The sequence below is a fragment of the Panthera pardus genome, unplaced genomic scaffold (assembly GCF_024362965.1).
Source record: "Panthera pardus isolate Hobbes unplaced genomic scaffold, ASM2436296v1 HiC_scaffold_24, whole genome shotgun sequence".
NCBI lineage: Eukaryota > Metazoa > Chordata > Mammalia > Carnivora > Felidae > Panthera > Panthera pardus.
Genome location: NW_026526810.1, coordinates 61,189,472 through 61,216,419, shown reverse-complemented (window position 1 = coordinate 61,216,419; position 26,948 = coordinate 61,189,472). Strand labels below are relative to the sequence as shown.

The following is a 26,948-nucleotide window of genomic DNA, read 5'->3' as shown; positions in this document are numbered from 1 at the left end:
AAGATTTTATTTAAATTCCACTTTAACATACAGTGTAGTACTTAATTTCAGGTGTACAATATAGTGATTCAACACTTCATACAACACTCGGTGCTCATCACAAGTGCCCTCCTTAATCCCCATCACGTAGTTTTTTAAGATTTGATTTCTAAGTAATCTCTATACCCAATGTGGGGCTCAAACTCAGAACCCCAAGATCAAGAGTCACGTGCTCTTCTGACTGAGCCAGCCAGGTGCCCCCCATCACGTATTTAATCCATCCCCCCTACTACCTCCCCACTGGTAACCATCAGTTTGTTCTCTATAGTTAAGGGCTCTAACATCTTTTGATTTTTTAAAATCCTTTTTGGAGAGAAAGCAGTGACAGGGTTACGGCCCCCCTACAGACTGTGGACATCACACTGAGGAAGTGAAATTCATCACTGGATTCCTTTCAGCATGCTTGGGCTTCCAGTATCAGCCTTTTCAACAGGGTTTCCACAGAGAAGTGAGCTTTAGTGACCTAAAGACATCCCTTCCCTGTGAAAATGCATCCCTTCCTATGCATCTAGGTTGGTACTAGTTATATACAACCTTTAGAATTGAGAAAACAGCCACTCAGATCAATTTCCAGGTTGCATGGTTCAGATGAGGAACCCCATTTGAGAAAGGCTGTAAGATTTTGCCACAGGATCATCATAAAGTGTTAAACTAAAAGGGCTGACTAGATCGCGCTTTTCCAATGGTTCTCAAAGTGTGGTCCCCAGAGCAGCAGCAGCACCTAGAAACTTGTTTGCATACCAAGTCTCACTCACCCCAATCCACTGAATCAGAAACTCTGGAGATGGGGCTCAGCATCTGGTTCAAAAAGCCACACAAGTGATTTTAATACATCCTATTGTTTATGGATGTTCTAGCCCTTACAAGTTCATTTTCAGTAGAGGACTACAGGAGTGCAGGAAAAGTCACTTGCCCAAGCTCAGACCTCTAGTGTCTTGATTAGAACTCAGACATCATGGGGGTGCCTGGGTGGCTCAGTCAGTTAGGCATCTGACTTTGGCTCAGGTCATGATCTCAGGGTCCATGAGTTCAAGCCCCGCATCGGGCCCCATGCTGACAGCTGGGAGCCTGGAGTCTGGTTCAGATTCTGTGTCTCCCTCTCTCTCTCTGTCCCTCCCCCACTCACATGTGTGTTCTCTCTCTTAAAAACAAATAAGCGTTAAAAAATTTTTTTAAAAAAATACAGAACTCAGATGTCATGGACTGAATTATTTCCTCCCTTCAAATTCATATGCTGAAGACCAAACCCCCAATGTGACTGTATTTGGAGACAGAGCATTAAAGACATCATTAAGATTAAATAAGATCATAGGGGTGGGATCCTAATCCAACATGCCTAGTGTCCTTATAAGAAGAGGAAGAGACACCAGGAATGTGTGCATACAAAGGAAAGGCCATGTGAGGACACAGGAAGGAGATGGCCATCTGCAAGCCCGGGAGAGACGCCTCAGAGAAGCCAAACCTGTCGACACCCTGATCTTGCACTTCTAGCCTCCACAACTGTGAGAAATAAATTTTTGCCATTTCAGCCACCCAGGCTGTGGTATTTTATAGCCCTGGCAGACCATTACATCAGATCTTCTGACTCTCTGGACAGGAATATTTTATTTTAATTAAGTGAGTTTCGAATTCTGAAACAAGCCTCCAACACCTAAAGAAACAAGTGAACCTCCAGGAGGGGCTGGCTGTCCCGTCGGCTCAAGCCCCTGACGACGTGCACAGGTCAGACACCGCTCAGAAGGTAAGTTCTCTGAAGCTGCAGCCTGTATAATGGTTTTGCCATGGTGATGTGAGAGCCTTCATAATAAGGGTTCAACCTGTCATCTTTCTTTCCTCTTCTCCATTGGGCCACAAAAACAGTCCACCTCTGGTGCTCTGTGGCTCAGATAATCCCTCTGATTATGCTGCCTGGAATCCCTGAGGTCACCTTTGACTTTTATTATTTAAGTTTTTGTTAATGTTTATTTATTTAGTTTTGACAGAGACAGAGAGAGAGTTGGGGAGGAGCAGAGAGAGAGGGAGACAGAGAATCCCAAGCAGGCTCCAGGCTGTCAGCACAGAGCCAGATGCGGGGCTCCATTTCACAAACTGTGAGATCATGACCTGAGCCGAAATCAAGAGTCAGATGCTTAACTGATTGAGCCACCTACCTTTGACTTTCTTTTATTCCCTCATCTCCCATCCATCAGATAGAACCCAGTCCTGTTCATTCGGTCTCTAAGGTACCTTTCAAGTCCTCTGTCTCTTCTCTACCTGATTGCCACTATTTTCTATGACACTTGTATCATCTCTTACCTGGACTAAACCAGAAGGCTTATCACCAGTCCTCTGGTCACTGGCCTCACTCTTGCAAAATCCTCTCCAAAATACGGTCATAAATCTTCCCTTCAAAGATCTCAGACAAGGCTCTTCCTGGTCTTATCTGCCCTTCCAGTCTGGCCCTCGGCCACACCCCAGCAGCTCTACAGACTGACCGGCAGCATGCTTCTCCAGTCCTGGCCTTGGCCTGCTCCTTCACCCAGGAAGCCCTCTTCCCCCAGCTCCCCTCCTCCATCTGCCAGAGGTAGTGGCCATCCTTACTTTGCCGGTGTTCCAGTCAGTCTCTTGCTTTCCTTTACTGTTGTGCTACCTGCATATGTACCCATAAATAATATTGTTTAGTTTTGCTTGTTTTTAAGAGAAACCAAATGTTTGTAGGTTTTAAAGACTTCCTTTTTTTCACCATTATGTTCACATTTACTCACATTGTTGCAGGTAACTATAGGTAATTCATTTCACTGTTCTCTACAAATGTATACGAATATACATATGGTAAGCACACGTTTTCATTCTATTGTTGACGGATGTGTGGGTTGTTTGCAGTTGCTTTGTATTATGAACATGCTTGGACACATGAGTCCACGCATGAGTGCAGAGGCTGTACCTAGATGATCTGCTGTGCCCCAGGGTATGTGTACTTTCAACTGTCCCATGTTAACAGGCAATGCTAGGTTGTTTTCCAAAGCAGCTATACCAACAGACAGTCATGATGTGCTAACTTTTTTATGGATCAATAAATTCAGTCTGAAGATATTTTGCTTAGGATTTTGCATCTATACTGAAAGGTGAACTTGGTAGTTTTCCTTTCTTAAATAATCTTTGACTGATTTTGGTGGAAAGGTGGTACTGGCCTCATATATCCATTGGGGAGCATTTCTACTCTTCATGCTCTTTTATTTTATTTTATTTATTTATTTATTGAGAGAGAGAGAGAGACAGAGACAGAGACAGAGTGTGAGCAGGGGAGGAACAGAGAGACAGGGAGACACAGAATCTGAAGCAGGCTCCAGGCTCCAAGGTGTCAGCATGGAGGCCGACGCAAGGCTCAAACTCACAAACCACAAAATCATGACCTGAGCTGAAGTCGGACACTTAACTGACTAAGCCACCCAGGCGCCCCTCTTCATGCTCTTTTAAAAGACTTTGCAAGATTACAATAATTAGTTGTTTGATTTGTTTGTAATTGTTGTAGAATTTGCCTACAAAAATTACCTAAACCCTGGGTCTTTAGAAGAAATTTTTTAATACACTGATTCATTTCATTTAATAGTTTACAGAAGCAACCGAATTTTCTTTTTCTTCTTGAATCAGTTTGGACAATTTACACTCTGTTAAGAATTTGACCTAGCACCTAAGTTTTCAAAATTCTTGGCACAAAGTGGTTCATAATTTCTTATCTTTTAAATCCTGCCATATCAGAGATTCAGTAGTGATGTTTCTCATATTGTTTACTCATGCCTTCTCTTCTGTGTTACAACAGTCTTTCCGGATGGTGAGAAGCCTCATTATCAGTATCGCAACACAAGCTTCATGTGCATTCTTAGATTCTCTTGACCAGGTTTCTCTCTCTGGCTCTTACACACAGCCCACCTATGCTGGATACCAACCCCCTCCCCTGTCAAACCCAGATGACGGCCGAGCGAATGTGCTGATGGGCAACATGCTCCACCCTTGGACCGTTCACTGAGCTTCTGCTACTCTTTTTTAATCTCTCCTGGCCCTGGGCTTGTACCTCCCAAATACAAAAGTACTAGAGACCTCAGACCTTACCCAAGGTTCTGCTTTCCAGAGCACCCAGACTAAAACAGTCTTTTAAAATAATCAGATTTTGGCTTTGTTTTACAGATTCTTTATTTATTTCTGCTCTTCTCTTTATCATTTCCTTCCTCTTCCTTTTGCTAGGTTTATTCTGCTTTTTTGTTTTGTAAGCTCTTAAGTGAGATGATTAGTCATTTATCACAACCATGTTCTTCTTCTAGTATCAGTCATTAAGGCAGAGGTCAGCAAACCAAAAGTGGCCCAAGAGTTTTTTGTAAGTAAAGTTTTATTAGAGCACGGTCACAGCCATTCGTTTTCATATTGTCCACGGCTGCTTTTGTGCTACAGGAGCAAAGCTGAGTTTTGGTGCCACGGTTGTGATGGTAAATAGTGACATTTTACTATTCCTTTACAGAAAAAGTTTGCTAGCCTCTGCTTGAAGGATATAGATTCTTCTCTAAGCATTGCTTAAGTTGTACCCCATGAATTTTGCTGTTAGTATTTTCATAACTCTTCTGAACTTAGTGTTTTCTCAGATCCAGTATGATTTCTTTGATTCACAGGTCATTTAGAAAGTGTGTTCCTTGGGGCGCCTGGGTGGCGCAGTCGGTTAAGCGTCCGACTTCAGCCAGGTCACGATCTCGCGGTCCGTGAGTTCGAGCCCCGCGTCAGGCTCTGGGCTGATGGCTCGGAGCCTGGAGCCTGTTTCCGATTCTGTGTCTCCCTCTCTCTCTGCCCCTCCCCCGTTCATGCTCTGTCTCTCTCTGTCCCAAAAATAAATAAAAAACGTTGAAAAAAAAATTTAAAAAAAGAAAGTGTGTTCCTTAAATTTCCAAACATATGGGTTTTTTTCAAGGTCATCTTTTGGTGACTGATTTCTAATCCAAATTGTTCTCTGATGAGAGAGTAGCTTTGTATGATACTGATTTTCTAAAATTTTTAGAAATTTTTACTCCTGGTCTAGTACATGATCACCTTTGAAATTTTTTAACGTGTGCTTGAAAATAATATGTATTCTGTAGTTGTTGGATGTAGTGTCTTATTACTTGTATCTTTCAAATCTTTTAGATTCTTACTAATTGCTTAATCAATGAATTATCGAGAAAAGTGTTAAAGTCTTCTAGTAGATTTATCAGTTTCCCCTGTAGTCAGACCATTTTGGCTTTATTAATACACCAATGAAATCTTTTACAACTTCCAGGTGAACTGATTTCATATGAAGATAAGCAGTGTCACTATTCATTTTGTATAATATTTTTTAAAGTTTATTTTGAGAGAGAGAGAGAGGGAGGAAGAAGGGGTAGAGAAAAGGAGAGACAGAATCTGAAGCAGACCCCCCACTGTCAGTGCAGAGCCTGACACACGGCTCGAAATCACAAACCTTGAGATCATGATCTAAGTAGAGATCAAGAGTTGGACACTTACTCAAGGAGCTACTCAGGTGCCCCTCATTTCTGATAATATTTTTGTTTAAACTGTTTCTGTGTCTTAAGTATGTCTCTCATAAATTGTATATAATTGAGTTTTTGTTTTTGATTATGTATCTCTCTGAGAATCTCTGACTTTAACTGGATGGTAAGGCCATTTGATTGATTGTAACTATTGCTAGATCTGGATTATTTTGAGCATCTGATTTTGTATTTCTAATTTGTCTTCTTTTAGATTGACTGACATTTTCCCCACTATATTTTTTTTCTTCTTTCACAGAGGTTTTCTTTCCTTTATTTGGAGGCAAATTTAGGAATTTTAACTTGCATATTTAACTGAAAATGTAAAATTAATACCTTTACCCTCCTACAAGAATAAAAGGATGAATTCTTTATCATCAATCACCTCCTTCCTGATTTATATGCTATTATTGTTCAAAATTTTGGATACATATCAAGTTGGAATCAGAAAACTTAATGTTATTGTTTCACACAGACTTGCTCACCATTTTTCTTTGTTTTAGTTTCATTTTGTTTTTCTCACCATTTCTTCTTTCTTCTCAGACCCTCCTTCTGGAATCATTTTTATTTCTCATACCACACATCCTTTAGTTAAGTCCTGTTGGTGGCAAACTTTCTTAGAGTTGTTTTGTCTATAGAGGTTTTTATTTAGTCTTTGTTCTTGAAAGATCACTTCACCGGACATCTTATTTTTGGCACTCAATATGTAAATATAAATGTATGTTGTATACGTGTTTTTTCATAGCAGAATTATTTAGGTATATAGGTATTCAAAATTACATAATTACTATATTTAACGTATAAATATATATTGTCTGTGTGTATTTTTTGTAACAGAAAAATAGCTAGAAGCATTGTCATCACTAGGTGAATCAAGGAACTACGAGTCTGTTTCTAATTTGCTACCAACTAGTTAAACTATTAAGAGTCTATTTTATTTTCTAGTTAAGAGTCTATTTCTAATTTGCTACCAAAAATTACTTAATTAAACCAGACTATGCTTCAGTACATCTTCCTAAATGTGGAATTAGCTAATGATCTACTTTATAAGAACATCAGCAAATTAAAACAGCTATAAGATAAGAGGTGAGATGAATTTCAGGACAGGTTACTTTGCCTTAACTGTGTGAAGGTACATAAGGTCCTAAGCATCAAGAATATCTGTGTGTATGTGCATTTTCAGTAAACATTTTATTGCATTTTATTTATTTGAGTTAGGGGACAACCCAATGTGACACCAGTCTCAAGAACATTATAAAACATATTTGAAGGAGAGTGAATCAATTTTAAAAGATTATTCTTCCAAAGGTTCCAAAGTGTGTATGTCTAGAAAAAAAAAATTAACTCTAATGTATTAAAAAAAAATGCAGTAGGATAAAGAGGCTGAAAACCTTGAACACCAACCTTTAAAATAGGTTCTCTCAACTCTTCTCATAAAACTTCAAAAGTCTCTGTCACTTAAGTGCTCTGCTCCTGGGAGGGCAGGTGCCCGGAACAGAGGTGAGGTCTCTGCCATTATAGAAGACTGGTGAATCTGAATGCACTAAATCAAATGTACCCTCCTCTACCCAAAATAAAGCCAAAACCCAAACAGGCATATTAAAGCACAAAGATGCCATAAAAGACCCTGAATAGCCAAAGCAATGTTGAGAAAGAAGAACAAAACTGGAGGCAACATGCTTTCTGTTTTCAACCTACATTACAAAGCTACAGTAATTAAAACATAAAAAACAAACACACAGATCAATGGAACAGAATGGAGGGCCCAGAAGAAAACCCATACATATACAGTCAATTAATTTATGACAAAGGAGCCAAGACTATATAATGGGGAAAGGACAGTCTCTTCGATAAATGGTGTTGGAAAACTGGACAACCACATGCAAAAGAAGGAAACTGGACCACAGTCTCACACCATACACAAAAAAATTAACTCAAAATGGATTAAAGACTTGAACTTAATACCTAAAGCCATAAAACTCCTAGAAGAAAACACAGGCAGTAAGTTATTTGACATAGGTCTTGGCAATGATTTTCTGAATCTGACACAAAGTAAAAGCAGTAAAAGCAAAAATAAACAAGTGGGACTACATCAAACTAAAAAGCTCCCACACAGCAAAGGAAATCATCAACAAAAAGAAAAGGCACCGTGCAGAATGACAGAAAATATTTATAAATCACATATCTGATTAGGGGCTAATATCTAAAATATATACAGAACCCACACAACTCGACAGAAAAAAAATCTGATTAAAGAAGGGCAGAAGATCAGAATAAAAAAAAAGACTACCATTTGTCAAACTGTAAGAAACAGATACTGTTGTGATGGCAAAATATTTTGATGTTAAGGAATATTGAGAATATTCAGAGCTGGAGAGCAAGCATTTATGAGTGTGGCTCCAGCTTCTAATATACAATGCATGCTCTGCTTCTGATCAAAATGCACCAAAGTGGAATACTTCTACACTAAAATGAAAGAGCCTGATGCAAATGTCCTCTCAGAAACATCAATTTCCTTTTGTCATCATCAATTCTTCACTCATCAAACAGCTTAATGAATTTTAAAACCCTGCATATATAATAGTTTGAGCCAAGTACATTCTCCCGGTAAATTTGAAGCCTGACTTTGTAGTTTTTATATAAATCTTTTGGAACTTTTATTAGCATCACTCATGTCCCTCAGTGAGTGACTTCCCTGGGGACATAAAAATGTTAGTTTCTTAGGGGGTGAAGTTCAATATTTGATGCTGACCCATTCATGGAAATCGAGTCTAGAATTACATAACAGCTCTTACCGCTAGAGAAAAAAAATTTACCATCCCATGAGCTTGACACATCTTCCAGAAATCTCTAAGTCAAGGGGAGGGAGTGGGCATGGGAAAGAGGAGGAGGCAGGAGACCACCTCTGAGCTTGTAGAGCAGATCTGGTAGGCAGCTACACAAAGCCAATTCAGGGAACAACTGGGACTGCTCTGACCTTGTGTGTCCTTTCATGGAGCCCTGCTGGCCTACATGGTTATTCCAGGGCTAAACTCTACCTGTACTTACAGATATTTCCAGAGAAAGATTGGAAGAAGAAAGCTAGAAATGAGGGAGAAGCATCTGAAAACAAGGGAGAGAGAGAGAGAAAAAAATGTAAAATAAGCGACCAAGGGATGAAGGGAGAGAGAATATGTAAGCATGAGAAGGAGGAGGGAAAAAAAGCAGTCTTATGGGGTTAGATGTATTTGAATGGATGCCAGATCTTAGTTTATAAAAAGCTGTAAAGCGATTCAGGCATTGGAATGGCAACATTAGATCCACAAACCAAAGTCCAAGATGACAATTACACCTCTGTAACATCTGGAAAAGAAGGCTACAGATTAATCTTAACTGAAACATGGGAAATAGGTTTACTCATAACCACATATATGCAATGTCCCCAAAACTACAATGAAGCTCTTGATGAAAGCAAAGAGAATATTATCTGGGGCATTCACTTCAAGGACCCCATGTAGAGTAGTGAGAGAGAGGGCTCACCTGAAGGTGAAGTATAGGACCTGAGATCTGAAGAAAGGAATGTAAGAAGGGATAACTGAGGACTGGGAACAAAAAAGATGCTATGGGGGATGGCCCTCTTCATTAAGCAGATCTACAAGGGAACAATGGTAAGTCTGAAAAGAGATAGAAGAAACATCCTAGAAAGGTAAGTGCAGTTGTGGACAGAGCTGTGATCACACCCCACAAAGGGAAATTGATGATACCACACAGGTGGACACCAGAGGTGGAGTTTAGTTAAAACACAAGGTATCAGATTTCACATAAACTTAGGTTTCCTCCTGTTTTCTCCATTCTGCTTTATTAGGTTGTTCTATAAAGGTTTATTCAGAACATGCCATAGGCTGTGCTATGTTGGCCATTAGAGATACACCAGAAATAACAATAAAAACCCCAAATCCCTGAGTTTATGGAAAAAGACTCAGTTCCATCAGAAGTTCACACTGTCTAGATGAATGGATAAAAAAGATGTGGTGTGTGTTATGTGTGTGTGTGTGTGTATATACAATCACTCAAGAAATCACTGTGCCACTGTGTATGTGAAGCAGCACTGACTGGAATCCTGAGAAATCAAACTAACTAAATAAAGAAGACCTTGCACCCTGAGAGCTATTCAGTCTTGTGGAGAAAGGGAGATTTATGTACCACAAAACAAAATTTGCACAATATGATCAAGTACCAGATTATTTAGTTCAGACCACAATAATTATCAATTATTTTGCAGTCATGCTCCTCACTAAACTTCTAGCAAAATTTTAAACAAATAATCTAAATGTGCTGATTTGAATTCTATCTTCTGTTTCTCCTCAGTATAGGATGTGACCAAATGGTAAGTCACAAAAGGGCAAGAACCAGGGTAGTAAGGTCTGTAATGTCTATTCAAGAAAGCGTTGCACCATATTACCACTGTGCCTTTAGGGGGCTTATGTGCTCCACGGACAAGCCATGGCCTTTGGCAGGAATGCAGGGGCCAAAGTTTAACAGTCTGAGGTATAAGGGACACCGCTGATACTTAACAACCACAGTCCTCCATAAAGCCTTTAAGTGCCCTTCAGGGCTAATCAGTTTCTATTTTCTAGATGTTCCTGAAGTACCTATTTCTTTTAATGTCACCACAAACCACCTGGCCTGAGCCAAAGTAAATCACCTTTTGTAGCTGCGGAATAGTCCTCATCCCATGAAGACAGGTTTAGGTGCAACATGAGACCCTTCTTTATTTCCATTCTGGGGCCAGGCCCATTTCCCATCAGTGGATGTTCTGCCTCACCAATGGTCTCACGCATCTGGGGTCTAGTCTGCAAACATGCAGTTGCTTAAGTGGTCTGTGTTTGTCCTTAAAGGGCCACCTAGATTCTCAAATCATCAGACATGCAACTGTGAACTGAAAAAAACAATGCAAAAGCATCCTTACAGAACCTATATATCCTACTTTACCAAAACCTTGCTGCACTAAATTAACATAAGCATATCTTTGGAAATCTTTAGGATAAATTATATGTACGTTAGCTAGCTCTCCATTACCTAAAGAAAAAAGGCCAGATCATCTTGACTTGCTCCCAAGAAAGTTTTCCAGTCTCATCTCCCAAAAGCCTTCCATGTAACCCCTATGTTCCAGCCTTTATAGTTCCCTGAACATGTCACAGACTCTCACACACTGGGTTTTACTTTATGATGATCCTTGTATCTGAAATGCCCTTTTAACTACATTTCCCATCTACCAACACCTTATAGAACCCACCCAGTTCAAGTGCTCCCTATTTTCAAATTTTCCTTGACTCCTAGTCAAAATTAACTATCCCTTCCAGGGTTTGTAACTTTTACCTTTATTTAACACATCCTTTGTCCTATTTTACTGTTAATTCTTTAGATGTCCAAACTGCCCTATTACACTTGAAGATCCTTGAGAAGAGGACTGTGTCTTTAATTCACCTTAAATCTTCTCCAGCCCCTAGCATGTGTCTTTCACATAGTAAGCACTCAACAAATGCCTGTTGGGTAAAGGAATGAATGGATAACACATAGGATCTCAGTTTCCTAAAACAAAAATTCATAGATGATTGTCACGGGTCCCTACCTAGCTATAAATGTCTCATGATTCTGTTAGAAAGGGATTAGCTCTGATTTAGCTCAGATTTCAGACAGTGAAAAACAAAACAAAACAAAACAAAACAAATAGTCCTCAATACACTCATATAAAGAAAGAAAGAGGAACCTCATCACAGTCCTATTCGGGACCTACAGAAGGAAATTTCCAAAGAAGGTCCAGAAGGAGGTTTTAAAGGAGGACAAGCACTAAGAAGAAACAGGGATAATAAAAAGTAAAAACAAGATGAGCGACATGAAAGTCATAAAGTACAAAGCCAAACAAAAATCAATCTTGAGTTATCCAGTAATTTGAACTAGTAATAAAATGACTTTCTTTCATCTGCAGATGTTAACACTGGCTAAGTTTTGCTTTAAATCTGCAGGTTCACATGCCAGTAGAGGAAGCTGGTATGTGCTGTTGATAGCACTCAAGAATCTCACAGAAATAAAGGGGCATATGGAGTGGTTACTGGTCTGTACCTGGTACAGATTAGAGATTTTAAAACATAACAAATCTTTCCTAAGGTGGAAAAACATCAAAATAACCTCTTGTTTCTCAAATAAGCATCATTTTGCAAACATCTAGAAACACAAAAACTACAAAAATATCAATAATTAGCAAACTGGCATCAAAGATATATAGAGCACATATGTGTTTCACATGTATGGCGTCGTCCCATATCCACTTTCTATTTCCAGAAGGACCCAGAAATGTCCCATGTGTATGTTTGGTCCTGAGAGTCAGGCACACATGTGTGTGATGGCAGGGCCATTCTTATTTCTCAGTGTTCATGGGCTGACTTCATATGAGCCACTGAGGTCAGAAACTGAGACATTAGTCCCTGTATCCCCAAGCCTGGATGATTCCATGGTAACATTGGGTTTATTTTCGTGATGACACACATTTTGCCTACATCAGTGTAGAATCACTCCTCTTTAATGAAACACACTGAGTTCCATCTAAGATACTGGCATCTACAAAATAACAATGGGGTGAAACTTATGAAATTAGTGATGCTTAGCCTCTTTCTCCTTATATTTATCCTTTAGGTGCCTTTTTTTTTTTTTTTTTAATGTATCCTCCCTTTTTCTATTTCTCTAGGAAATCCAAAGTTACCTACCGGGTACTGAACCTGCCAGTGCCCTAGTGACCATTCCTTATCTTTCAACCCTGAATGCCACATTACCAGATCAAGGTGTTATTCCTGGACAATTTGATAATCCAGGAGCACGTACAGCAACATCTAAATCCACTCCCCCACCCCCAGACAATATGTTTGCCTTGGAGATAATGCCTTAATCTCCAGGAGTATTTTGAATGTCAGGGATTCCATGTACCTTGTCATATGTTGAGAAGGATGTCTGGAGCAAAAGGACCATATTTTCCCCAATGACATATTATATACCGAACTTATGGGCTAGAGAGAGGTTAACCCTAAATTTCTTTGACTCTACAACCCCAGTAAACCTGCTTTTTAAAAAAATTTTAAGTCTATTTATATATTTATTTTGAGAGAGAGAGAGAGAGAGAGAGAGAACAGGGGAGGGGCAGAGATAGAGGGAGAGAGAATCCCAAGCAGGCTCCATGCTGTCAGCACAGAGCCCTTCGCAAGGCTCGAACCCACGAACTGTGAGATCATGACCTGAGCTAAAACCGAGAGTCAGACACTTAACCAACTGAGCCACCCAGGTGCCCCTAGTGAACCTGCTTTTTAATTTTCATTTGATTTTAGCAGTTTAGACTAGACCTAGGAGCCTCCCTGGCTTTGTGAGTTATTTGCCTTCCTATGTGTATTCTGAAGGCCTCATCAGGACATGACCATGAATACCATGCACTTAGCACAACCTGAGACCAGAGCAAAACCTGGGGATCAGTCAACATATTTGCCATCATCTACCGAACAGCTGGGGGTCAGGCGCAGGTTCCTGTTTTTCGTTAAAAGCGAGACTTGGGACTGCAACCTTTTCATTCACGTGTTCAGAAAATCAAGCAGAAACACATGCACACCCACAGGTTTTCATTTGGCTAAGTCTTCCGAAGAGCAGGTGGAAGAGCTATTTCTATTTTTTCCAATTAATTGAGTTAGAAATTGTAGTAAACAAACAGTTTTAAGCGCATCTTCTACCCCCTAAACAGTTCCCCTATCATGAAAGAGCAGCTGCTACGGGATCCCAGGTGGCTGGTTGAAGCAGTGGCTGAGCATGGGTGCCGGGGCCATGGCAAAGGGAGTCTCAGCCACTGGGCAGTAGGACCTACCATTAAAATACACACTATGTCAAATCGCAGAGTATAGCACGGAAAACAAAATACGCACAGTATGAGTAGGTTCTGTGCTCATGACAGTTCCACAAACATCACCATATTTAACTATCTCAACAGCTCCGTGAGAAGCTAGTAATATCCCCATTTTAGAGATGAAGAAACTGTCCTGACAGTTTAATAGCTTATAAATGACAAATACAGAATTCACATCATGATCTCACTCTGAGCTCTTAACCACTCTCTTAACAGACACTACAGGTGGCGATCTAAAAATGGTATGTGGTACCAGAGAAACCATCAAGTTTAGGGTCAGTAAGAAGAAAGAAAGAACTATGATACTCAGTTCTTTTTTAATCTTTTTTTTTTAAAGATTGATCTGGCTAGGCACAATTTATACTAATTATAGTCATTTATGTGAATTGTACAATTATGCCTAATTATGAGCCAGTACAATAATATTTATGTATAAAATTAAGTAATTCACAACTTTGATCTTAAATTTATTTGATTATAATAGTGAGCTTTATATATACATAATCAGACTTCACCGTTGCCCAGTTTTTAATATGCACGTGCAACATCTTTACAGCGTTTTATATTTTATAAAGTATGATTTCTGAGGACATCGTCAAGTGCCAGACATTATCAGATTTTACAGGGAAGGAGGCAGCGAATAGTAATAAAATATGGCCTTGCTCTGGAGAATCTTGGAGTCTGGTCATTTCATCCTGACCCCTCCCTGAGAATTAGTTATGATTTCTACCATTCTATATATTAAAAAACTGAGGCTGGAGTATATGAAATAGATCATCCATACAGTTTAGTTTTTATTCACAACTAAAAAAGTGAAATATATTGCTGTTCAAACACCATGATTAAACACCAAGAACAATTGCTTCCTTACTTTAAGGAAATCAAAAGCCCAACCATTCTCTATTATTTGGGGAAATGTTGCTTTAATTCTTTTAATTAAATTTCCCAACTACTTCGCCCAGTTGTTTTCGGTTAAGTTTTCAGATCTTCTTTTTGAGTGAAAACAAAGAGCCAACTAGGGTGATATTATCTAGTCAAAACGAAGGTGCCATTAGCCAGCCCATGTGCGTAGACATCCTATACACCTGTCACTGACAAGAAGTAGAGTATTTTAACCAGGTAAACATATACTCTCATCCAGGGACAGGAAAACTGTTAATAGGGATTACATAGCCAACATTATCCATTTTAATTCCATGGAAAGCAGAGAAAGAAAAGATGGGAATAATGTTTGATAGGAAAGGTGAGAAGCAGATGATTGGACCACTCCCCATAACAGGACCCTCCAGAGAAGAGGACACCAAAGGATGTAATAAGAATCAAGCTTTACTTTAGGTTCATGCTTTGCATCCTTAGTCACGAGAAGGGATCGAGAAGGTGCATAGCCAGATCCTTATAGTGGGATGACCTTGTATTGCTGAAAATACAGTGAATTCTCAGAAAGGCATATTTCCACATTTAAAACATATGTTGAAGAAAAAAATCTCCCCAAACCAAGGATGAGTTGTCTGTGTTTAGGAGTCTCCAAAAATCATGTTGCCCATTCACTTGTAACAAGAGGCTTTGCAAAGTGGGCACTTAAGAAATGACCCATCCATCTGTGCTCCTGAGGTCATGTCCATTCCAGGTTCACTGCTAGTCACAAGGCCTGATCATATTATAGGTAAGCAGAATGCCAGGAATCAAGACCACAGAATGATCACAGGGCATTGTCCTTTTGTACTTTTCAACTCTAAGATGAACGTGCAATGGGAGCCTGAGTGGCTCAGTCGGTTGAGCGTCCGACTTCAGCTCAGGTCATGATCTCACAGTTCGTGAGTTTGCCCCACATCGGGCTCTGTGCTGACAGCTCAGAGCCTGGAGCCTGCTTCGGATTCTGTGTCTCCCTCTCTCTCTGCCCCTCCCCCACTTGTGCTCTGTCTCCGTCTCTCAAAAATGAATAAACGTTATTAAAAAAAAATTTTTTATAACGTTTATTTATTTTTGAGACAGAGAGAGATAGAGCGTGAACAGGGGAGGGGCAGAGAGAGAGGGAGACACAGAATCCGAAACAGGCTCCAGGCTCTGAGCTGTCAGCACAGAGCCCGACGCGGGGCTCGAACTCACAGACCGTGAGATCATGACCCGAGCCGAAGTCGGACGCTTAACCGACTGAGCCACCCAGGCGCCCCTAAAAAAATTTTTTTTTAATAAAATGAACATGCAATGACATTTGGAATAGCTAGTGTGCCTAATGTCAATGCTGATGCTGTTTGTTGGGACAGTATTAGTAGCTAATATTTGTTGAGGACTTATTAGATGCTGGGCACTCTTCCAGGCACCTAACACAGATTAACACATTTAATCCCCACAACAACCGTCTGGGACAGACACTATTATCACTCACATTTAACACATGAGGAAACAGGCACAGAAGTTACGAAACTCCCCAAGGTCACACATTTTAGTAAGAGTTATTTTAGGACCATGGAGTTACAGAAAACTTAAATTAATTGTTATACATTGATCTGAAATGACTGATACCCTTGCTACCTCAAAACAAGACTGAGCCCCCTCGTGACCTCCAGCAATGGAGGCAATAAACGTTAAGATATCTTTCTTATTCATCTATGTAAAGGCCAGCAACGTGGTCAGGGCCAGTGAGTAGCTGGTCAATAAATGTCGAGGGGATACCCTGCTTACTTCAAATTTCATGATATCTATATCCATGTGATCATTTTAAAGGGTTTTTAAAGGCTAGCACAATCTGAATTCATTTTGATGATCAAGTCTATCATTTATTAAGCCTCTTAATTTATCTTCCTGCCCATCTGTCTTTTATGCACTGTTATAAATGATACACTGTCTTTTATGTTGACATTCTCATCCAAGGACCTTGATGTGTATTGTGAGCCTCATCCTACTCATAAAAATATTCATGCATCCTGGGCAGCTTATGCACTTAAAATGTGAGAGTTCATCCACGCCTGCAAGCTGGCGAGCAGCTCACAATCCTGCTGCAGGGGTATTTTGCTTGGCTGGAAGTGTTCAAGAATTTTTTACCTGAATGTGTACATCAGGCCCACCTCCCTTTGCAAATAAAGCCTGATTCATATATTTAGTTACCTGCCTGGCCCCCAAAGTGTTTAAGTTTGTGATGTTAAGATACTTGGGGATTCAGAACAGACTGAATATAAAGCCCTTGTATTCCTGGAGTGTAGAGTCTATGACTCCCACTTTAGGTTGATAGGAACCTTTTAAGGTAATTGGGCAACAAGGCAACTTTCATTCCAAGCCACTCCCTCCATATATACATACCTCATTTTCCTAGAGGAGACCCAGAGTCCCTTCAATCCTATTTTCAAGGCATCCCTGAGATATAGTCATTATCACCATGCCTTGATAAATGGATGAACTAAAACCCAGGGAAGGGCAGACAATCCTACAGCATCTGGTGACAGAAATGCCACCAAATAGAGCAAATGCTTTAGCTCTGAGTTTACCCACTGGACCGCGGTGTACTCTGTTATGTTTTTCATCTTAAAATTCCTTTTGCAAAGAAATGAGATTCGTTCAAGATACTGCTATGGTTTATTCTTGGACTCCCCTTTTCTGGCCAGCCTAGACAGAAGAGAGGTCGACTTGAGGGTGGATCACTGCTATAGTTCAGAACAACAGCCACGTGTCCTGAATGACAGACAATGATGATCACAGACAGATGCAAGGGCTCATAAGGGGCTTACACTCCTCCAGGAGTAGCTGCTCTATTTTGACTTGACCTTCAGGATTCAGCTCTTGGTTCAATGTGCAGTTGTGGCCCACTGGATCCCCTGCATTGTTTTAGCATTATTTAAAGTCTGGATCTGGTCCACAGCATAGAGTACAGCTGTCCCAATCGATACTTCTTACAGCGTGCACATTTATGTGCCAGGGATGGAGAACTTTCCATTTCTTCCCGTAGTCCCATTGACTAGCTCTCTCTGCTCAAGCCCATTAGAGAACTCAACTGTGAAATTATCAGAGACGAAATGCCAGGCCCTGCCACTGGTCTGTTGAGAAGCATGGACCTTCCAGGAAGAGCCTTTTCTATTTGCTCTTACTGGGAGACAGGCAGCTCTCCTTGGCATCCTCCCTTTTTTGCAGTAGGAACTGGTCTAAGTTGGTTTCAGGAACTCTGCGGCATTTCCTTGGGATAATGATGAGCAACCTATCAACAAACACGATCATGGATAATGGACTTTTGTCCCTTGAATGCTTTTCTACTTCAGGAGGGCAGCACCTTAGCTCTCACCTTGATGGAGAGTCACCTCATAAAAATCTGAGACTTTCTTATTCTAACCATTGCCTCTGATTCTGAACTATGAAAAACAAAGTATTTCGTACACCAGTCCTGGTTCCAAGTAGTGCTCTCTCCAATGCCTAGCCTGAGGTTGGTCACTTTGTCTCCTGTAACTCAAAGCTTCCTCTCCTCTGATCAGAAGCCATAAGTGGATAAAGAGGAGCATTTCTGTGCCAGCAGCCCCAGAGTCCAGACTCCTGTGCCCTAATGCTTCCTCTGCCTACTCAGGGCTTCCCAAGACCCAGTGCATGTTCACTCAGGCTTGTCCCTCTCAGTAATGTTCCCAGACGCTCTCATCTTTCACTGATCCAATTCCCATTCCTTCAGGAACTGGCTCTGCTTGGCTGTTAATGATGCTAATCATTAATGGCACCCGCTGAGCTCACAATTTTGCATTTCAGTATTTTGATAGAGGGCATTTCTTGAGTGAATGCCTCATTCCAAAGACAGACTAGGAAAGCAAGCCTTCTGTACGTGGGTCATGTCCACACTGACACCAACCCAGATTTTCAGTCTCGCGCTTCCTCTCAAACTGTGCTACCTTGCTCATCACGCTGGTTGGTTCCTGCAGCATAAAACCACACATAAACGGAACTCCGTAGAAAAACTGTTGATGGCCTGCGAGATTCTGCACAGGCAGCAGCCGCTCTGTCTCCAGAGCTCTCTCCTGACTCCTCTGTACTCCTCAAGTAAGCAGCAGCAAGCAGCTGTCACCCCAGAGGGGATGGCTCATGTTGAGCAAAATTTCTGAATCTCTCTGTAATCTGACTTGAAGATACAATGCTTGCTTTCCTTCTTCTTGGGCATGGAATCCAACAAAAAGAAGACCTCCTCAAGTAGACAAGCCCCTGTGGGGGCCGGGAGACCGGAAATCAAGAAGGAGCCCACTGCCTAAAGAGGTAGAAGGTGAAAGAAAAAAGGGGGAAGCCTTGTGTCTCAGTGCCTCCTACCTGCAGGGCTGCGACCCGCCGAAGAGGACAACAGCCCGGTGTATTCCTGTAGCATCAGCAATGTGCTCCGGGCTAGAGAGGGGGAGAGGTGCATGTGAGGAGAGGAGGCACAGCTTTTATTTTTGAATACTGCATCATCAGTCTCAGAGCCGATCTGAACTTTGTTTTCTAACAATCAGGAATCAGAAATGACATAAAGAGGGGGAAAAATCATCTTGGCACCTCACAGGGCTCCTCCCAGGAGCAGGGTCAGGACCAAGTGCCAGCACTTTTTCCTCCCTGTCTCTGAACTGAAGAGGTGCTAGGATGGCAAAGCTCACGGAAGCAAAGGAAACTGCAGTGGCTAGAAATGTCTTTGTCCCTAAAATACCCCATCGGCTTCCGAACAAGAAGATGGCTGAGAGGACACCAGAGCCCCGAAGACTGGACGTGGCTCCCTGGGGAGAAGTGGTACCCGGCAGCCTCAGCATTGGCTGGGCTCCCACCACAAAAGCATCTGCTTCATCCAGGTGCGGCCAAAAGGAACTTTCCAACGGCCCTGAGTCCCCAAACAGACATGACTGAAGCAGCAAAATCCAGAGGAAAAGCAGGGCTGGCTTCATAGAAAAGCTGGTCCCAACGCTCTGGGGGAAAGGAAGAAGGGGCTCATAAAAGAAGTGGGAGGGGAGAAGGAGGAAGGTAGCTTTGAAAGGAAGAGAAATGGAATTCAATAATAAAAGGTGGTCCTGTGGGAAGTCGTAGCTTTGGTAATTTTCTGAGAGGGCAAAAAATAACTCTGAGTGTTCTGTCTGGTGGCCGCAATCCTGGGGGCCTGCCTGGCCTTTTGAAGGCTCTTGCACCAAATGACTTGCCTTCTCAATCAAGCCTTTTAGTCAAATAACTTGAGGTAAGTTGGTGTTTGCTTTAGCGGGGTAATTTCCCAACACCGGGGCTGAGCCAACACTGGAGACAGTGTAACAACTCTGAGAAGAGGGTGAGACCTGTGGCAAGGGGCATCGTAGAGAAAGAGAAAATGAGTTGCTTTTTCAACAACAAGATCTGGTCACAAGTAGGGCTGATGTCCTATGCAAGAGACACACGATGAGGATATCCTACAAAACACACCCTTGTCTCTCATTTGGGGTATTGCTAGAATTACCAATGCCTTTCATTACACTTCTGTGAAGCCATGAAAGCAGATTCTATCTCCATACAGTGGTGGAAATGAAACCTGTTTTCTTAAATGACTCACTCAAGGTCACAGTGAGCTTTGTCTGGAATTAAGAATTCCTGCTTCTATGCTCAGTTTTTTTTTATGTTTTATTACATTTCACTCCTACTGGATAAATCTTGTATCAAGGGTAGCTTAAAGACCGAGTTATAATCGAGAAGGGTTTACAAGGCTGTGGAAGGGTGGGAAAGGAGCTAAAGGACTGGTTTCTGAAGACACAGGACCTCTTCTGCCTACACAATGATATTGGTAAGAATCGTTCAAAAGGATCCCAAGTCATTAGAAAATGTGGCTTCTGAACTCAAAACTCTTTACGTAGTAAGGTAAAGGAAAAACCGAATTAGGACATTAAAAAATCCTTCCCAGGAAGGAGTGGAAACAAATGATCACAAAACAAGCAAAAGAGACAAATAAATACAGACAGACATAATAAGATCTACTTTGATACAAACCCTTTGAAAATAATTATCATAGTATTTTACTCTCCAGATAAACTCCTCCCATCCTTTTTTCAACACTTTTTTTTCCTCAGATCAGTCCTAAGGAACGGGAGAAATATATTTGTTTTTCCTCTAAACTAATAATGGGAAAGGAATGAATTGTTTGAAAAACGTATTGCACTGAAGTGTCTTTATCCTGTTACCAATCATATCAGCATAAGACAAAATACGCACAGACGTCAGAAACACCTTTCTTCCATCAGTCACACCTTCAACTGCACACCTGTTCTTGGTCTCACTCCTCTTGCACAGGCTGCAACACATTCCAAGTATTTCCAAGTTCACGGTCACCATCACCTCGTGACCCTGGAGTTCGGCAGCTTCAGATCCCTCAGGACAACCCCTGGCTGTGGGCAATCAGTACCTCGTGGGTGGGAGCCACCCCTTGGTGAGGATGCAGCCTTTCTGATGCAAGTTCATTTCTTTGAGAGAAGGACCTTGCTTCCTTTTCATACACACCACCCCCCGCCCTGGGGCATTTCCCTGGAAAGGAGGTGACACTGGGTGTCCAGCCATTCCGCTACAGCTCCTTAATAAGATCAGCTCTCCAGAGCCAAGGGGAAAGAGACTGGGAATGTGGGAAGTGACGCAAGAAGGCCCAGACTGTGAGGACAGTCTGAATTCTGTCATTTTAAACATCAAACCCAACTCAGCAGGAGAGCCCAGCTCTGCTCACCGACAGCATAGGCCTGGGTATCTGGGTCTGCATTCTAACGCTCCCTCCATTACTATTCACTGTCACCCTGAGACGCTGTGCTGGAAGGAAGAAGTCATGCATGTCTACCTCCCTCCTCGAGAGAAAGCTCCCGAAATCAAGACAGTGGCATCACGCAGTGGCCCCGGGAATGGACTCTACCGAGGGGAGAAACAAGCCAGAAGCTATAAACCACCAAGCGCAGGTTCACAGTCCTCCCAACCTGGGACAAGGTGCTGTGGAGGGACTTGGGCTCACACTTGGTGCCACAGCTCAAATTCAGGGATCTGTCCTAGTCACCCCGTAGGGAGGAGCCCAGACCACATGAGCTGTCTTGATCTTCAGCACAAATGCCTTCTCCTGTCCCTCGAGAGCTGCAAATTTAGACAGAGGACAACTTTCTACAAGGAGGGCTAAATGAGGCATCTATGACCAATCTTTAATTGAAACTCAGGGAAACACTTGTCTCCCTCACTTTGAGTTCTGTTTCAGTTAACTCTGTGGTGGCGAGGGGGCCAGCAAGGAGAAGCTGTGGGGTTTTTAAAACAACAAGCTGAGGTTCGGAGGTCTTTCTTTCTTTCTTTCTTTTTCATTGGAAACTGTAGCCAAAGGGAGGTGGGGGAGCAGAGAACAGCTACTCCCTGGCACTCTCTGAGCCTGGTATAGAGCCAGCCGCTCCAACCGTCTGGAGATACGGTAATTGTCACTCCTCTCTCACTGTAACTTCTTGCTTTCAGATGAGTGGCTGGCAGGTTTATCTCCTTCTGAGCAGCTTCGGAGCCACGTCAGTGACACCGGCGACGTCAGCAAGAACAATCGGAAGGCAGGATGATGCCACTGCCAGCAGCAGCGGCAGGGAAATTTTTAGCCTTAAAGAAAATTCTTCGGCTATCTGTCTGGCTGACTCTCTCTCTCTCATTGACTTGAATGACTGCCAATGATTTTAGAAGGCCAGAGAGGATATGTAGTTTTACACAGTCAGGTTAAGGTTTGGGGTGCAAGAGCATTTAGTTTACGTGATGTGCTTGCACTTCCAAACCCCTTGTGTAGGGACTGTCCCTACCTTGGAGAGAATGGGCTTCAGATGTACCAGAGGATGCAGCAAACGTGAACACCACCTCCTAGCAAGTGTCCAAAGCCCCAGTACACACACCTATTGTGATCACTGCAGTAATCCTGGCCCATTTCATGTTACTGATAGCTCCAGCTGCTTTTATTTTTGTCACTATCATAATAAACAAGATACCATAACCACCGACAACTTGACAGACCCTCAACACAGTGCTATTCTTTGGTCTATTTTTTTAAGTTTATTTATTTTGAGAGAGAGAGAGAGAACCAGTCGGGGAGAGGCAGAGAGAAGGGTACAGAGAATCCGAAGTGGGCTCTTTGCAGACAGCAGAGAGCCCGAGGTGGGGCTCAAACTAATGAACTGTGAGATCATGACCTGAGCTGAAGTCGGACGCTTAACTGACTGAGCCACCCAGGCGCCCCATGGTCTATTTTTTAAAAGTAGGTTTAAAAGCCTCTGCTGTCTGGAATGGCAATCCTCAAGTTCTTGGTTGCAAACATAGGATTCTTCTCCATCATCAAGTATCAACCACCTTCTGGTCCAGGACAACATGAAGGTTAGGAGGTATTACATGACTGACAAGTGGCCAAAATGCTTTAAAAGATATTGTTTGGGGAAACGCAGCAAACTCTAAGGTAAAGGTAGGTGGGGGAGTTCAAACCCAGGCATGTTCAAAGGTGAGAAAATCCTACTTCTAGCTCAGCCCTGGGATTCCTGACTCCCCTAAAAGCAGTCAAAATTCTGTGCGAATCAAAACTGATGGTGGTCAGTTTTGCAAAAATAACTGTGTCTAATTCATGGATATATAGAGAAGAGTGTCACAGGTCAGAAAGCAGGAGTTCCAGTGGCAGTACATTCTGAAGACCACAGCCTCTGGAGTAGTGCTCAACACCAGGCTCTGGTGGGGATTTAAGTGAACGTTATGTAATGACGAGCATTAGTAACTCTCTGGGCAACCATGGCCAAGTTACCTGATTTCCTGTATCTCAGTTTCATTGCCTATTTCCCCACCCCTCCCCCCAATAAACCACAGATGAAGATGTTCACAGGGTCACTGAAGAACACGCCTAAAAAACACTCCAGGCGATTACTAAGAGGAATAATAATGCCACATGTGAAGTCACTCACTCCCATGGTTACTTCCAGCTCTCCCTGGAAGCCATAACTGACCTGCAGTACATCTGCAATAGAGGTTCTTAACCTGGGTCCTTGAACCCTGCAGGAGGCCACGAATAGGCATTAAAAAGAGCCCAACTGCTCTCATCTCTGGGGCAGGACACCCAAGACATACACAATTTAAGAACCATTGCTCTACAGTAAGTCTTGGTTATAGGCATACCAAAAAAAAACCCCACTTACACCGCCTGATGGAGAAGAAATGTCAGGGAAGGTGACCACAGAAGCCACGAGAAACACAGAGGGTGGAGATCTCAAGAAAACCACCAGGATTTCACCTCGACCCTCTCAGCCCTCTATTCCACACTGACCCAATCTGTCAGAAGGGGATTTCTTCAGTCAGCAACGTCTACAAGATCATTAATAGCAAGCAGAAGAAACAACTGATTGAGGAGGACACAATACACGGAGTACAGGAGGTATCACCCAGCTAACATCAAGGACACCTGTTAGAAGGAAAGCTTGGGGATTCCACAGGGTTTTGGAAGGAACGGGCAGCTTTACAACAAAAGGGCTGTGAGAAGCGGCCAAATGTGAAGCCGTCTTGAGCTCTTGAATGCAGTGTGAGAGATGAGGAGGGGGTCTGGATCCAGGATGAAGAAACGGATAATTCTGTAATATCAGAAGGTAGCATTAGTAGCGTGGTGGGTCCCTTTAAGTCTCCCAAATGAGACTCCCAGCCCTGATAGAGGAACCATGTTTGGAAGAGAAAGTCAAGGGCTTTGGAAAAGGGGAGGGAATGGTCCAAAAGAGGGACAAGACCTAAGCTATGATCTTCAGAGACCAGGTCAGAAGGGGGGCACTTAAAGAGAAGGAGAGAGGGAGAGGGAAAGAAAGAATTTCATTGTAATTCCTGAGAGCTAGACAGCGCATTTAAAATGATCTAACACTTATGGAGCAATTTACAGTTTGCAAAACATTATGACATTCAGTATCTCATTTAATCCTTATCACCCTGAAACGCTGGTTATATTTTCTCCATTTTACACAAGAGGAAACTGAGGCAAGGAAGGGCGGATTATGCGACTTGCTCAAGGTCACCTGGCTTAAATCGGAGCTGGGACGCACCTCAATACCCCCCACACCTCCCAGCTGTAGTCGGCCTCGAAAGGCTTTCAGTTAACTCCTAAGGGGCAAGGTTGATGTGGCTACAATAGATCCCCGCCCCCCAGCCACTTCCCCTAAAATCTGGGGCGGAGCAGCGCCCTCCGGTGCCAGGAAGGGGACCTGAGTGACGCGGAGCCACAGACCGGGGTTTCCCCGTCCTGCGGGGCTCGGGAGAGCAGGCAGCAGAAGCCGCGGCTCCTACACTCTGGGCAGTCAAGTAACGCTCCAGCAGCAGCTGCCGGTTCGGGGCTTAACGTGCCAGGGGTAGCGCTGGGTGAATTCCCTTCCGAGTGATACCAGGAGTGGGACCGAGCGCCTGCGCCTGCTTCTCGCACTCGGCTCCCCACGCTCGCCCCTACCCCGCTGAATCTTTCTGGCGGTTCCCGGGCGCGTGGGGGCACCTCGGAGGAGGCAGGGGGCTGGGGCGGAGTGTTGCGGGGGTGGGGGGGAAGAGCGGACCGACTCTGGGGCGAGATCTTCCACTTCTGATTCTCCAGGTTAGGGCAACCACGAGCAAACCCTGGCTGGAAGTTTGGGCATCAAAGGTTTCGGATCAAGTAGCAAGTTGCCTGGACAGCAGTAGAGGTGGAGGTGGAGGTCTGGGGTGGGGGTGGCGGTAGGGGAAGTAGGGGCAGGCAAGAGAAGGTGCCCCTTCCCACACTAACGCTGCCGGCCCCGCGGGTGGGTGGCTGGTCCGCCTCTGCAGCCAGCGGGTGCGGAGAACGCGCCGGGCACCTGCACCCGGCATAGGGCACCCGGCGCAGCGCAGCCCCTCCTCGCCCCGCTCCGCGCTCCTCCCCACCTGCCCGCCAGCTCGCCCCCGCCGCGGAGACTCACAGTCCTCAGGAACTGGATCTCGTCCTCGCCTCCTTCTCCCCCTTCGGCCATGGCTCCCGAGGCGTCGGCGGTGCCCCAGCCTCCGGCGCCTCTGCTTCCCCCAGCAGCCGCTCGGCGTGCGCTGGCTGCTGCTGCGCTCTTTCTCCTCCTCCTCCTCTTCCTCCTCCTCCTCCCGCTCCTGGCTCAGCCTCAGCAGCGCCGAGCTAATCCCCGACCATATAGGGAGCTGGGCTAACACTCCACTGCACTGCAGAGCGCCAACGCCAACCAAGCAGCCCGCCTACCCCTCTTCGCCTCTCGCCCCAGCCAAGTGCGCGGCGGCCGCGGGCCGGGCGGAGAGCGCAGCGCCCAGCGCGCGGAGCGGGCGGGGGCGGCGCCGGGACCCGGGGGGTGGGGTGCGGTGGGGCCTCCCCCGCACACCGCCGCACCGCGCCGCGCGCCCAGCCAAGGCGCGCGCTCCGCAGCGACGAGAGGGTGCCCCCTACCCTGCTCCGATTCACAAACAAAGGCCAGTTGCTTAGCTCCAGCATGCTGAGACTGGGCGTCAGAGCCCTCTCGCTATTCCCACTTTGCCCTCGCGTGTGTGTGCGTGCGCGTGTGTGCGTGTGTGTTTGGGACACGAATGCGTTGCTCCAACCCCAGTGTGTTGTTCGGACCCCCAACCGAGGACGGCAGAGAGAGGTGTGCCTACAATCTAAAGAGAGGCAGGGAGAGAGCCGGTGCAGTGAGGATGGAGGGTGGCTGCCCATTCATAACAAAGTTTGCAACTCCTTGGATAGCCCTTTCCTCACCTTGAGAGAGCCCCTTCTCCTCTTCAAATCTAATGAGTACATTTTACTAACCCCCTATTATTGCTCGACAGATTAAGGGCTCCCGGTACCTCAGGAAGCTTCTGGGGCTCCCCATTCCATTCGAAATTCAGAGGTCAGGTGGCATCAGAACCCTTCCTCTTTGCCAAGCCCTCATGTAAACTTTAGGTGCAGTCCTGTGGACTCTAAAAGGGATACAGGAGTATATGCCTCTTCCAGGTCCTTGGGCTGCTGACATGCCACCCAGCCTTGGGTGGTTTTCCAGGGTTGGGGGCTGTAGGATTGATCCTGGCTAAAGCTGAGGGTACAGGGTGCCACCTTCTGTCTGCTGGCCAGGAAGCTCCAGGGTAAGGGAAGTATTCAAGAGAAGGGGCTCTAGGAAGAGATCCAGACCTAGTATGAAGAGTAACCAGAAGATGTATGGGTGACAATTCTGGGCTGACGGTAGCAGAGGACACTAGAAACCCTAACGGATTTCACAGCTGCCTCGCGGATGACCTCTCTTTTGGTTCTGCCTAAAAGACCTTTTCTGAGCTCCAGTCCCACATTTTCTACTGGACATCAGAAATGGTGGGGCACCGGACTGACTCAGTCCGTGGATCGTGAGACTCTTAACGTTGGGGTTGTGAGTTCGAGTCCCATGTCGGGTGTAGAGATTTCTTTAACATCTTCAAAAAAACCAAGAAATGCTAAGAAAAATCATGTTTTTCTTAAATTGTACCCAAACTGCTTCCTTCTAGAGCTACATCTTGGCCCTCACACCTCTCCTGAAGCCTGCCCAGAATCATTCAAA

The 26,948-nt window shown here is 43.8% G+C and overlaps 1 protein-coding gene across 1 annotated transcript in view; it reads right to left on the bottom strand.

Annotated features, from left to right (window-relative positions):
* The window catches only part of RYR3 (ryanodine receptor 3), a 524,284-nt gene extending 498,699 nt beyond the window's left edge, over positions 1–25,585 (bottom strand). The window contains exon 1 of the mRNA XM_053889214.1: positions 25,347–25,585. Within this exon, the coding sequence (XP_053745189.1) occupies positions 25,347–25,397 (51 nt within the window). The 5' untranslated portion in view covers positions 25,398–25,585. The remainder of the gene's footprint in view (positions 1–25,346) is intronic.
* Between the last annotated feature and the right edge of the window lie 1,363 nt (positions 25,586–26,948).